Source organism: Bison bison, unplaced genomic scaffold (assembly GCF_000754665.1).
Source record: "Bison bison bison isolate TAMUID 2011002044 unplaced genomic scaffold, Bison_UMD1.0 scf7180017864472, whole genome shotgun sequence".
NCBI classification, from domain to species: Eukaryota; Metazoa; Chordata; class Mammalia; order Artiodactyla; family Bovidae; genus Bison; species Bison bison.
Window position 1 is genome coordinate 11,561,639 of NW_011495033.1, and position 14,870 is coordinate 11,576,508.

Genomic DNA, 14,870 nt, shown 5'->3' on the forward strand with positions numbered 1-14,870 from the left:
AAAAACCATTTTCTACACAGTTTTGAAGTGTCATCCTTATTATATATTAAGTTCCTGATTTACTTGGGTCTATTTCTGAACTTTTTGTTCTGGGCTATTGATCTGCCTGCTTATGTAGAGTTGGGTTTTACTGAAAAAGGAGAAAAAGACACTACAATAACGAAACTGGATATGATAGGAAAAGAGTATTCAGTTTCTAAAAAGAACCAAATTAAATTTCAAAAATAAAAAACAATCATTGATATTGAAACTCTAATGGTCAAGTTAAACAGGAGACAACATCTGAATTCACAGATCAATCTTAATATCATAAAGCAAAATAACCAGACATTTATGGGCCTCCAGCCTAAGCAGTATGTTGGCAAAAAATTCAAACCTGAATCTGATCAATTTTCTAGATCTAATTACCAGCTCATAAGAAATACAAGGGACTGGGGAGCATATTAAATGATACCATGGGGACAGAATCAGCAAACTTCTTTCAAAAACTTTTTATTATTTATTTGTTTTTGCCTGCGCTGGGTCTTGGATTCTTTGCTCAGGCTTCCTCTGGTTGCGGGCTTCTCACTGTGGTGGCTCCTCCTGTTGTGGAGTATAGGTTCTGGACACTCGGGCTCAGTGGTTGTGGCCCTGGGTTTAGCTGCCCTGAGACATGTGGGATCTTCCCGGACCAGGGATCAAACCTGTGTACCCTGAATTGGCCAGGGAAGCCCTCAGCAAACTCTTGACTATGTGAAGATCCACAGAGTAAACAAACCAGTTACTTTAATAAATAAACTTCAAAGGGGGAAAAAAAGAGGGAGAAGAAATCTAAAAATTAAGAGATTGAAGAGATATGACCAAAGGACATAGGAGGACTGTGTTTGCACCTCAATTAGAACAAACCAATTCCACAAAAACGTTTATGAAACATTCAGGGAAATTGAACGTGGACTGATGATTTGATGATGTAAAGAAATGTTAGTAGTTCTTGAGTTTAGTAATAGTATTTTGGATTTATATATATACACACACATATATATATATATAAGTCTTTATGTTTTAGAGATAAACAGTAGAATATTTGTGGATAAAACTATGATTCTGGGATCTGATTTAAAATATCCAGTGGAGTGGTGATCATTTGGTAATGTATAGAAACATCGAATCGCTGCGTTGTGTAATAGGAACTAACACAGTGTTGTAGCCCAACTATACTTCAAAACCCAAATAAACTTGTAGAAAAAGAGATCAGACTTGTGGTTATCAGAGGCGGGGCTAGGAGGAAAGAGGAACCAGAGAAAGGTGGTCAAAAGACACAAACTTCCAGTTATCAGATAAACTAAGTATTTGGACTATAACATTCAACATAATTAGTATAATTAACACTGCTGTATATTCCGTATGAAAGTGAAGAGAGTAAATCCTAAGTGTTCTCATTGTAAGGAAAAATTTCTCTTCTTTTTCTTTTACATGAGATAATGGATGTTTACTCATTGTGGCAATCATTTCATGATGTATGTAGGTCAAATATGATTGCTGTTCATCTTAAACTTACACAGTGCGTATTATTTTATCAGTTAATCTCAATAAAACTGAAATAAAATAATTGGGTCACAAGGGCAGGGTGCCTGGTGGCTGAGAGAACAGTCATAATGAGACGTATTTATAAACTGGATGAAAGCTGTAAGGGAGTTCCTTATACTAGTCTCTCTACTTTTGCATACTTACAAGTTTCCAAAACAGAAAGTTTCAAAAGATTAGCCAAACCAGTGCCTCTTTCCTAGTTCCAAAAGAGCCATAATTCTTTCGGCTTAAAACAGGATAGTCTTGGGATTTCCCTGGTGGTCCCATGGCTAAGACTCCACGCTCTCAATGTAGGGGGCCTGGGCTTGATCCCTGATCAGGGAATTAGACCCTATATGCCATAACTTAAGGAGAAGGCAATGGCGACCCACTCTAGTACTCTTGCCTGGAAAATCCCATGGGTGGAGGAGCCTGGTAGGCTGCAGTCCGGGGGGTCGCTGAGTCAGACTCGAATGAGCCACTTCATTGTCACTTTTCACTTTAATGCATTGAAGAAGGAAATGGCAACCCACTCCAGTGTTCTTGCCTGGAGAATCCCAGGGACGGGGGAGCCTGGTGGGCTGCCGTCTATGGGGTCGCGCCGAGTCGGACACGACTGAAGTGACTCAGCAGCAGCAGCAGCAGCCATAACTTAAAAATCCTGCATGCTGCACCTAAGACCCAATGAAGCCAAATAAATTTATTTTTTAAAAGATATAGAATTAAAAGAAGCAAGGTAGTCTTCAGCCTTGATATTTGGTCTAGAAGCTTATTCTACCCAGACCTCTTCCCCAGGATTCACTTTCTGCAAGGAGATGGGATGAAGGTCCAGACTGGAGTTCAAATCAAGTCTTGATTTCTGATAGCTGGTAAGTTTCCAGAGAAGAGAGACAGGAGGCTCAGAGCCTTAGGAGATGGTCTGTAATAAGAAATGTTCTTCATGCAGACAGAACTGAGTTAGGGACGCTCCTTACCAGCAGGAAGATCCTGACAGTTAAGACCCTGAAAAGTCAACCAGTCACAGACCCCCAAATGCATAGCCTTATTACTAATCCAAGAAATGCAAATGAAAAGAATAATTCTGTCTTTGTATCATATTAGTAATGAAAAAAATCATAAAGGCCCCCTGTGGACGTGAATGTGGAAGAAGAAGCATTCTGATACATTACAACCTGAATGGAAACTGATACAACCCAGCAGCACGTGTCAAAATCTGACCCAGCAACTCCACGACTAGGGATTTATCTCTAAGACAAGAATCTAAGATGTGCTCAAAGCTTCATTGTCAAGGATAATATCAGGGAGGAAATTTACAATGGGGAGAAACTGGAAGCAATTTAAATATCCAGTGTGGAGGTTTGAAAATACATCCACAAATACTTGGACTTCCCTGGTGGTCCAGTGGTAAAGAATCTGCCTGGTAATTCAGGGACACAGGTTTGATCCCTGGTCCGGGAAGATCCCACATGCCTCAGTGAGCCACAGATACTGAGCTCGAGAGCCTATGCTCTGCAACTAGAAGTCACTGCAATGAGTAGCCGCTGCTCACCACAAAAAGAGAAAGCCCCCACGCAGTCAACAAAGACCCAAAGCAGCCATAAGTAAACAAACAAAAATACATATACTCACAAATTCTGATATTGCTTCTTTCAGGACAAGGGTTTTAATTCCCCTTCCCTTGTGAGCTGTTCTCGGGGAGGACCAACTTCTAATGAATAGAGTATGGTGAAAATGAGGAGTTATGACTTCCTGGGGTAGGTAGGTCATAAAAGATACTGTGGCTCTTTCTGTTGGAATGATTTGTCCTGGGGTAAGTCAGTGGCCGTGTCAAAAAGACTCACAGCCCCATCAAGTGGCCCACATGAGGAGGAACTGAGACCTCTTGCCAACAGCCGTGTATGTGAGCCAGCTTGGAAGCAGATTCTCCAGCAGCACCGAAGTCTAAGGTTGCCATAATTACAGTCTTATGAGGTCCGCTGAGCTAGAACAACTCAGTGAAGCCACTCCTGAACTCCAGTTCCACAAGAGCTGTTAATTAATATTTTTGGTTTATGCCAATTAAGATTTGGTATAACGTGGCACTGTTAACCAAACTTTTAGAAACAAGGGACCGGACTGAAATAAAAAGGTGTGTATTTGGGATTTGTTAGGACTGCAGCCTCAGAGACACAGATTCAAGAAGCACTTGAAATGTCTTCCAATGGCCTACAAAACGGGGGTGGCTTATAAAGGCGAAAACTGCAAGGTTAGTTACATGGGTTGTTTATCATGAATTTTTTATTATATGTATTAATTATATTGGAAAATACTATAAAGTACTTTTTTAATACCTGCCACTCTACTAATAAAGAGGTAACCACATTTAACATATTGGCATATTTGCTCTTTTTTGTTTCATTCATGTTTTGTATTGATTTATGTTTTGACCTCCAGCTTTATTTCTGTCATGACCTTTTCCCCATACTATTATATATGGTAAGTGTAGTTTTTAATGACTATGTACGCCACTGCGTGGATGGGCCATAATTTAATGCATCCTCTATTGCTGGAATTATTATCTATTGCTGTATAATGATGACAAACTGAAATTATAATGGAGCAATCGCAGTTCATGTGTGTGTACTAAGTCACTCAGTCGTGTCTGACTCTTTGCGACCCTATGGACTGTAGTCTACCAGGCTTTTCTGTCCATGGGAGTCTCCAAGCAAGAATACTGGCGGGGGTTGCCATGCCTTCTTCCAGGGGATCTTCCTGACTCAGGGATCGAACCCCTGTCTGTTACATCTCCTGCATTGGTAGGCATGTTCTTTACCACTAGCGCCACCTGGGAAGCCCCACTTACAGTTCATGTGTGGAAATCGCTCAGTTGTGTCCGACTCTTTGCGACCCCATGGACTATACAGTCCATGGAATTCTCCAGGCCAGAATACTGGAGTGGGTAGCCTTTCCCTTCTCCAGGGGATCTTCCCAACTCAGGGATCCAACCCAGGCCTCCCACATTGCAAGCAGATTCTTTACCAGCTGAGCCACAAGGGAAGCCCAAGAATAACTGGAGTGGGTACCCACTCACAGTTCAGGCACACAGAAATGGAGTGGGTGACCACTGAGGATTTGGTCTCAGCCACATCCCTGCATCACTGAAAACCTTGAACTTCCTTGGAACTGTACCAGACCCCAGGTCATTGCCAGCACCTGCTGCTGTAACCCTATGATCTCACGGTCTCCACTTGTAAATACGCAGCCATTTGGGATCCCAACCGCTTCTAAACAAGCACTCTTACTTCCGTCCAGCTCCACTTCTAATTCTTCATTTTTATCATAAGCACCTTGGCTCCCTGGAACTCTCACCTTCTGATAAGATTTATCTAAAGCAGCTTTTAGTTCTAAAAAGTTAAAGATTTGATTTGTCTGATCAAATACATACTAGGTAAACTTCCTCCTGGTCAAAAAGTGCCGAGGGTGGTTTTTTAAATAACTAGTCTTTTTTTTTTTTTTCCTTTTTCATCTTGTATAGAGATATGTGATGACTCTAATACCAACACAACAGTTGTAGAATGTGGACTGGCAATGGGTCACAGCCACTAACAGAACAGAATAATACTCAAAACTATTTAAGTAGCAGCATGAGTGAAAATAAAGCAGAAATAGATGTTTTCTGGAACTCTCTTGCTTTTTCGATGATCCAGTGGATGTTGGCAAATTGATCTCTGGTTCCTGTGCCTTTTCTAAAACCAGCTTGAACATCTGGAAGTTCACAGTTCACGTATTGCTGAAGCCTGGCTTGGAGAATTTTGAGCATTACTTTACTAGTCTGTGAGATGAGTGCAATTGTGTGGTAGTTTGAGCATTCTTTGGCATTGTCTTTCTTTGGGATTGGAATGAAGACTGACATTTTCCAGTCCTGTGGCCACTGCTGAGTTTTCCAAATGACTGTGTGGATCACAATATACTGGAAAATTCTGAGAGAGATGGGAATACCAGACCACCTGACCTGCCTCTTGAGAAACCTATATGCAGGTCAGGAAGCAACAGTTAGAACTGGACATGGAACAACAGACTGGTTCCAAATAGGAAAAGGAGTTCGTCAAGGCTGTATATTGTCACCCTGCTTATTTAACTTACATGCAGAGTACATCATGAGAAACGCTGGGCTGGAAGAAACACAAGCTGGAATCAAGATTGCCGGGAGAAATATCAATAACCTCAGATATGCAGATGATACCATCCTTATGGCAGAAAGTGAAGAGGAACTAAAAAGCCTCTTGATGAAAGTGAGAGTAAAAAAGTTGGCTTAAAGCTCAACATTCAGAAAACAAAGATCATGGCATCTGGTCCCATCCCTTCATGGGAAATAGATGGGGAAACAGTGCAAACAGTATCAGGCTATTTTTTGGGGGCTCCAAAATCACTGCAGATGGTTGACTGTAGCCATGAAATTAAAAGACGCTTACTCCTTGGAAAAGTTATGACCAACCTAGATAACATATTGAAAAGCAGAGACATTACTTTGCTAACAAAGGTCCGTCTAGTCAAGGCTATGGTTTTTCCAGTGGTCATGTATGGATGTGAGAGTTGGACTGTGAAGAAAGCTGAGTGCCGAAGAATTGATGCTTTTGAACTGTGGTGTTGGGAGAAGACTCTTGAGAGTCCCTTGGACTGCAAGGAGATCCAACCAGTCCATTCTAAAGGAGATCAGCCCTGGGTGTTCTTTGGAAGGAATGATGCTAAAGTTGAAAACTCCAGTACTTTGGGCACCTCATGTGAAGAGTTGACTCACTGGAAAAGACCCTGATGCTGGGAGGGATTGGGGGCAGGAGAAGGGACGACAGAGGATGAGATGGCTGGATGGCATTGCTGACAGGATGGACGTTGAGTTTGAGTGAACTCCAGGAATGGCATCACCAACTGATGGACGTGAGTTTGAGTGAACTCCGGGAGTCGGTGATGGCCAGGGAGGCCTGGCATGCTGTGATTCATGGGGTCGCAAAGAGTCGGATACGACTGAGCGAGTGAATTGAACTGATGAGTGAAAAACCACCTGATTCTGTGCTGAGCAGCAAGTTAAATGCCAATCAATTTTGACATGTTACATCAATGTTCTAATTCACAAATGTATCTCACAAGGCTTATCAATATACTGTCTGGAAGTGTATACTCACACTCTTTTCAAACTTCATATATCATGCCTGACTTAACTGCTTTATGCAGTTATCCAGAAACTTTAAAAAATTATAGTAACTCATAAAATTTACCATTTTAACTATTTGTAAGTGTGGTGTTAATTATGCAACTGATCTCCAGAACACTCTTTATCTTGCAAAACTGAAACTCTACACCCATGAAGCAGCCACTCCCCATTTTCCTCCTCCCCAGCCTGACAACTATCATGCAATTTTCTGAGCGTGACTAGCCTAGATACCTCATGTGAATAGAATCATAAACACCATTTACTTGCTTTCCCCTTTGTGACTGGCGTATACAAACATAATGCCCTCAAAGTTCATCCAAATTGTAGCATGAGTCAGAATTTCCTTCCTGTTGAAGGCAGAAGAACATTATGCTGTGTGTATGGACTACCTGTTGTTGCTTTCACCTTTTGGTTATGGTGAGTCATGCTGCTGTGAACACGGGTGTACATACGATCATACAACGGCTTTAACAAAACTTCAAATAAAATGCTGCATAACTAAGCACCAAGTGGCAACTCAAGCTTCCCTTGTCCTTTCAGCCTGATGAGAGTTTATGCAAGAAATGGCATTTCAAACAATAGAAGAGCATGTTCAGTCACGGAGATGGAAAAGGAAATAAATTTAAATTCAGGAACACCAGGGAATTCCCTGGTGGTCCAGTTGTTAGGACTCTGCGCTTTCACTGCTGAAGATGCAGGTTCAATCCCAGGTCAGGGAATTAAGATCTCGAAGCTACATGGCTCGGCCAAAAAAAAAAAAAACAAACTGGTGATATATGTATCACCAAAGGTGGCAGGTGATGGAAGTCAATGCTGACCATGCCAAATGAAGGTGGGGCTTTGCCTAACATTCATCAGTTTTCTTCATAATCTGGTTTCATTTCCTGTCATTGTTTTCACTGCTTTAGATTCATGCTGTTTCATGGTGGGTTTTTAAAAAGACCTAAGCTGACCCCACCTTTCATACGAGGAAATGAACACAAAGAGGCTTATAATGACACATCTCAAATTCCTACCGTTAAGAGGCAGGGCTAGAACCATAACCCACACCCAGGGTTTTCGCCGCTGACAGACACCCAGCAGAGCTTTATCTGTCTCGTCACCCTTCCTCAGCCTTCGCGTGAGCTGAGGGAAAAGAAGGGTGTGATTACTTGTGTAAAGTCCCGAAAGCCCTCTGCATTCATGCAGTGCTTGTGTTTCCAAAGTACTTTCATAAGCACCATCTTAGGTGCTGTTACCAAGCGTCTCCTCTGCCACACGTCTCACCAGAAAGAGGGCACCGCTGCTGCAGTTCTGGCAGTCTCTCTCGTGTTCTTCGCTAATAAAAGAGTCTGTGATGTTTAAACAGTCCCAAGTCCCAACCAAAAGTAAGCACAACTAAACTGGAAACAGATACACTATGAGTGCAGGAACACTATATTTATTAAGTCAATAATTCATTTTTAGCAATACAAGTACAGAATATATCACAATGCTGGTTACAAACATACTTAGTATGGTATTAATGGTTACAAATAATGGTGGGCGCTACAAGTCTGTGGTAAGGGTGATATGAAAGGTTATTCTGACACAATGAAGAATTGTCTTTAAAAAACTCATCAATGACCTTAGATATTTCTATAGAAATTACTGTGGCATTATTAGTGGGGATTTTCATGTAAAGAATGGATAGTGATTTGCTTTTGTTTCCGTAAGAGCTTTTTGAGTCTATTAAACTAAAATCCCCGGTTGCTTAATAAAGTATAAAAATAGTACTGACCTGGTAATATTTAATAAAACATAGCATTCATTCACATCATAAAAGTAGAACTGAAGTGAAAAGTTTTTAGTTACCATGGCAACAGATCTTCCCATCAAAGGAATCTACAGAAATGAGTAATGTATACAAACGGTACCTGCAGAGTTATTTAGGGATCCAACGCTTGTGCACCACAAACCAAGTTTTCTAGATATCTATATAGAGCATATATTTTTAATCTTAAATTTTACTTTTGAAAGAAAAATGTGCACTTCAACAAACTCACTAAGGCCACTCATGCTATAGATGCCTAGGATTGCAATTAAAGAACAGCAATTATTTTAACAAATCCTCAAGCACACTCCTTCAGGTCACCAACAGGGTAAAACCAGTTTTCTGCCTAAAACATTCCTGAGAGTTGCGGACAACTACTAATGTTCAAGCTGGAGATGAATTAAAATGTCGGATTAAAAAAAAAGAAAAAAGGAATTTTCTAGCAAGAACTGAGGTCCTCCAAGAGGTGAAATATATATGCTAATTCTTAGAGCAAAAATAAGTCTTAGAGACGCTTTTACTTATAAATATTTTTCCAGTAGTAACTTTGCCATCCAGAAAAAGAACAGTTTGGAAGTAGCCAGGCTACAGATTCAGGGGGAAAAAAATAGAGTGACAGTTTAGTACAGGTATCCTCCTCTTTCTCAAAGTTCACTTTATCCTACTTTGCTTTTATCAAAGACCTGCATTAGCGCCTGTTTTTACTAACCGAAAACAGATCCAAAACCATCACTTTCACGAAAAAAGGTGAACAGCAAAAATGGCGTTCCGCGTGTGTCTGCACACGCGTGGCTGTTGAGGAGGCAGCAGCAGCGAGCAGTGGGAGGGCACCGCCACGCTCCTCTCCTGGAACTGCGTTCGGCACCTCAGCTTCAAGCCGCCACAGCTTTACCTGTGTGCTTCTGAGCTTTATCTCAGTGTATTTTGTGCATCGATTGGCAAGATGTGCCCTAAGCTAACTGCCACTCTGCTGTTCACCTGTTTTGGCTTACAGAGGTTTCATTGCAACACTACTTTTGGATAGCGGGGAAAGCCTGCTGTCCCTCCTCCTACATAGCAAACCATTCTTTTCATCTGTAAAGTATGGCCCAAAGTTTCAGTCATGTTCTAGGCATGTGTCTACTGCTCAGCATCCTGTCTGCACTGTCAGGAGCAGCCAAATGGCACGCTATTTATAAGACTGCAGCTGCCTGATCTGGTTTTCTCAAAATTATGAACTCTAACAGGCTAAGAGTGTTACAAAGGTCTTGTCTAATCTTTCATTTTCACAAAACAAAGCACACCTGCAAGGAGGCTATTCCAAAGCAACAGCCAGCTGTTTCTGCTGAACAGAGACAGAGCTTTGATAATGTAAGGGTCCTAATGCTTTGGGCAAAGTCAGCTTTGGCGACCCATAAAAATTATGGTCTAAAAAACCCTCAACTGGCTCTCTGAAACTGAACAAAGGAGTGACTGGCCACCTGTGTGGTACAGGAGTGTTATGGGCTCCCTGATGCACCCAACTTGAGCAGCACCAAACTTTAGGGGAAAAAACCCGAGTACAAGAGAGAACAAAGCCAGGAAAGGACGAGACCAAAGGCCTCTTACTTAATATTACTTAGTTGAACCGCCAGAAAAATCTTTTAAGTTGGTCTATGCTTTCTTATACACAACCCCACCATATACAAAAAATTTGTTCAAGCAATTGGTTATTGTGAAGTAAATTTTACTTTCTTTGAGACTGTTTTCCCCTACCCCCATATATCATGATGATATTCACCTCCCTAACTTATCCTAAGCATTCCAACTAAAAGGATAAAACCCACACTTAAAATTATTAGGGTATTATTCTTCATTAGAACCAGAAATAATAGCATATTAAGTTATATCACTATCAGAAACTGGCAATCTCCTTTCTCAATCTAGAGTGTCTGCATTAAGCATATGGATTTACAGAAAACTACATTAAAGCAATGGCAATATGGCAAACTATCAACAATTTTTTTTTTTTTTTAAGAAAAACTGGCTGTCATTTAACATCACCCTGTGATCCTAGGCTTCTAAATATCATGTTGCTTTATCACTGAGTGTGATCTGAGTTCAAACTGAATTAGAGAAGATGAGGCCTTAAGTCATTTGCTGGATTTTATCCTAGGAAACGCTGTATATGCACAAAACCAAAAATACAGATTAAAAAAAAAAAAAAAAACTTCATATGAAAACATAAGTTTCAAAATATTTATTGAAAAACAATTTACCATGACATTCCTATACCACAAACATACCACAGGACTCTAAATAATCAACAAAAGTATACAAAGCCTATCCTTAAAATCTTTGGAGGTATTAAATATATAGGCCCATGAGGATAGAGCTGAGTAACTTAAAAATGTTAGTCCTTGGTCACACAGACTATTTGGTAATTAATAAAGAGGTGCCTCGGCATTAGATTGCAATTAACTGGGAGGGGGAGGCGCAGGTGTGCCAATGCGCTCTTTTCAATTCAAAATAATTCAGTATGAGGATTAAACCCAGCGTTCGAAATCACACAGCTATCATCTTAAAGACATCTGGGCTTGTTTCATTTCTTCCACCTCCCCTAGGGAATCCCCTCCTGGGAACTTAAAAACGGTGGGATCATAACTAACAAGATGGCAAATAACAGCTTTAAACAAGGTTATATTTGGGAAGGCCAAAAAAATGTTTAAAACTGAATTGATCTGAAATTTCCAATTACTTCTTCTGCACTCCACGTGGTGGGCAGTCTAGATTTTCCCCCCTCCCATCCCAACACGCCTGTTAGACAGAAAACCTAAATTCAGCACACATCCACCCACCCACAGACCACTCCAAGCATTAGCCAGGAGCAACAACTCTTAACAGCCAAGTCATGAACCCCTGAAAATAGGGGGGAAAACCCTGATTCTTAACTATAGAGGCACCAAACAGGCCACTATAATAAGAACTGAGGTAACGGCAACAGACCTTTTTTGTTTCTTGAATTGCTACATGTTACAACTTCTCAAATTTGAATATTACCTCAACATTAAACAACTTGACTGGCTTAAATGAAAAATCAAAACCCAATAAACAGACAGAGGAGTTAGTGAAATAGATATATCATTAGGGGAAATCTTTACATTTGACTCTTGAATTTCATATAAAATGATCTATTGCTTGCAATTTTTTTTTTTATCATAAACATGAAGGATTTCTAAGAATTGCTTATTAGGCGGCATTTGTTTTCCCATTAATCCCCATAAACCAAACACTGACCTAAAATTCCCATCTGGACATGAGCTATTTCATGACTCAGCCAATATACTTGCGAACTGCGTTATTAGGGTAGCATATAAAATGAGAGGGATGGCTGCAGCAGGTATTTACAGACTTGCTTAGGGCATTGCCATCTGTGTGCCTTGACTGAAGATATGCCACTGAAACTGCCAAATTTCCCTCATCTTGTGTCTATTACATGAATACAATTTTTGTATTATCAGTTTTCATAATACATCTAAATGAAATCATTCTATGATAAAAGTAAAGGCAGGGGCTAAAATAATCATCTAAAACCTCTGGTCCAAATAACCCCTTTCTACGTTAGGCTGGTCCTTTTCAGATCCTCCTGGTCCTGTTAGCAAAAGCTATCAGAGCATCTTGCCTTTTTGTACCCCCAAAAAACACAACAAAACCAAAACAACCAAAGAGTTAAAACTGCTGGTTTATCAGCTTTTCTATTACTTACAGGTCAACACTGGTCCAGTTCAGATGAATCTGACAGTCCTTCCCCCTGGTCATGCAGCCCTGGAGCAGCTGCACCCATTTCTCTAGGTAAGGATGCCCCTCTGCTCTTAGTAGTTGTGTTACCTTTTCTATACTGTGTATAAAGATTTTCCCCATAAAATTTCTTTACAGTACAGTATTGAATACCTCCTCAAGGAAGAATTATATGTTAAAAAGTTGTTAAAATCATCCTTACATAATAAGAATGCAACTCTTTTAAACTCTTAAATAGTTTTATTATTTAGGGGTTCTTTTTTTCTTTCAGGCTTTCTGCAAAATGAATTACTTTTTTTTAAAAAAAGAAAACAAAAAATTCCTGTTGTTTGTTCTACGAGGTTGAAAATACGGGCCAGACTACTTATACATGCGGTACATGCTGAATATAACTGAATATATGCTTATTCCTACGGACACTCTGCAAGAAAGGGATCACCCAAATAGGGTCAAAGGACTGGACCAGTGTTTCAATGCAAATTCCAGCCCCCTAAAAAACACGGTTTTGATTTCACAGTATGAATTCCCTGGAATCTGGGAAAAGGTAAGTTAGTGAACTGAGGTCTTCCCTCAGCAGCTCGGTCCCTCGACATTCTGCGCAGTCAGGAAGGACTGCACCACTTCTTCAGTGGACTGAGGGCTGGTGTTGACGTCCTCAAGAGCATCGGTCACGGAATACTGCCGATCTCGTAACCGGTTCCAGTTAGACAGAACATTGTGATACTCAAACACTTTCTCATAATTTCCAATGGAGTTGTAAAGTTTAATGAGACCTCGGTAATCGTATTCCAGTCCACTGTAGCCTTCACCAAAAAGTTTCTTCCCTGAAAGTAAACAGAAAAAAAAGGAAGCTCAAATAATGAAATAACAAGTAGTTTCTACAATACAAGCTTAGTTCTTTAAAATAGGGTGTCTTTGTTTTATTCCTTTTAAAAGGAATAGATTCAATTAAAAAAATTTTATTGGAATACCTTTGCTGTACAACATTGTGTTAGTTTCTTGCTATACAGCAAAGTGCATCAGTCATACATACATGCTATGCTACGCTAAGTCACTTCAGTCGTGTCTGACTCTGTGCGACCCCAGAGACGGCAGCCCATCAGGCTCCCGCGTCCCTGGGATTCTCCAGGCAAGAACACTGGAGTGGGTTGCCATGTCCTTCTCCAATGCATGAAAGTGAAAAGGGAAAGTGAAGTCGCTCAGTCGTGTCTGATTCCTAGCAACCCCATGGACTGCAGCCTACCAGGCTCCTCCACCCATGGGATTTTCCAGGCAAGAGTACTGGAGTGGGGTGCCATTGCCTTCTCCGATATATATATGTCTCCACCATTTTTTACATTTCCTTCCCATGTAGGTCACCACAGAACATCGATGTGTGTTCTCACTAGTTATCTGTTTTATACTCAGCAGTGTGTTTATATCAGTCCCAAACTCCCAATCATTCCACCCTCCAGTTGAAACAGATTCAATTCTTTTATCAGGGTTTACTGACACAGTCTTACTCATAGCCTACTTCTAAGACTTAAAAAAAAAAAAATTCTCTTGTCTAAGGTCATTGGTCTCTCTAGAATAAAATTATAAAATTTCAGTTTGAAGGGAGTTCATGAAGATCTCACAGCTCATTTACAGGGCATACTGTTTCTAAAAAAGCAAAGTATCTGGAGTATGCCACCTTTTATGTAAAGTAAAATATTTATGTCTCTGAACACTTATGCCAGAAATATACAGAAGAACGACACTGGTAATCCAGTGGTTAAGAATCCACCTGCCAATGCAGGGAAAACAGGTTTGCTCTCTGGTCTGGGAGGATCCCACATGCCTTGGGGCAACTAAGCCAGCGAGCCACAACCACTCTGCCGAGTCCAAGCTCTAGCGCTGAGAGACACGACTACCGAGCCCACGTGCCACAACTCCCAAAGCCTGCATGCCGAGAGCCCGTGCTCGGCGACGAGGAGCCCGTACACAGCAACAAGACCCAGCACGGTCAAAAGTAAAAAACAAAAACAAAAAACCCAGAAAAAATAGATGAGAAACTAACAAGACCAGTTACTCACAGGAATGACTGGCGAGGAGAAATTAAGGGCAGTCACACATCTGTGAGAAGACCTTTCTGTATAGTTGACTATTTTTTTTTGGTTATGCCATGTGGCTTGTGGGATCTTAGTTCCCTGACTACGGATCAAACCCAGGCCCTCAGCAGTGACAGTGAGGAGTTTTAACCACTGGACTGCCAGGGAACTCCACAGTTCTAACTTTTCAGAGTATTAATATTTCAGTCAAATAATTTAGCACACTAAATAAAAACGGGGGAATGTTACACAAACATAAGCAAATGAACCTAGTTCTCTCGTAAATGAGTAACTTAACTGATAGCAGGTGGCAGGGAGATAAGCAACCTAAGTAAATTCTGAATACAGTACTCTGATTATATACCTTCAGGTTAAGGACAAGATAAAATGTAAATGAATTATTAGGCTCTAAGCAGTAACACTGGTGTTCATAGTACTACGGGTTAACAATTCTAAAACTACTTTACGTGTATTGTAGGGTTAAGCAAGATAATCTATTATGGATAACGAGGAATCTTCA

General features: G+C 40.6%; 1 protein-coding gene across 1 annotated transcript in view; it reads right to left on the bottom strand.

Annotated features, from left to right (window-relative positions):
• Positions 1-8,130: 8,130 nt before the first annotated feature.
• The window catches only part of APPBP2 (amyloid beta precursor protein (cytoplasmic tail) binding protein 2), a 59,748-nt gene continuing 53,008 nt past the window's right edge, over positions 8,131-14,870 (bottom strand). The window contains exon 13 of the mRNA XM_010861579.1: positions 8,131-13,105. Coding sequence (XP_010859881.1) covers positions 12,852-13,105 — 254 coding nt within the window. The 3' untranslated portion in view covers positions 8,131-12,851. The remainder of the gene's footprint in view (positions 13,106-14,870) is intronic.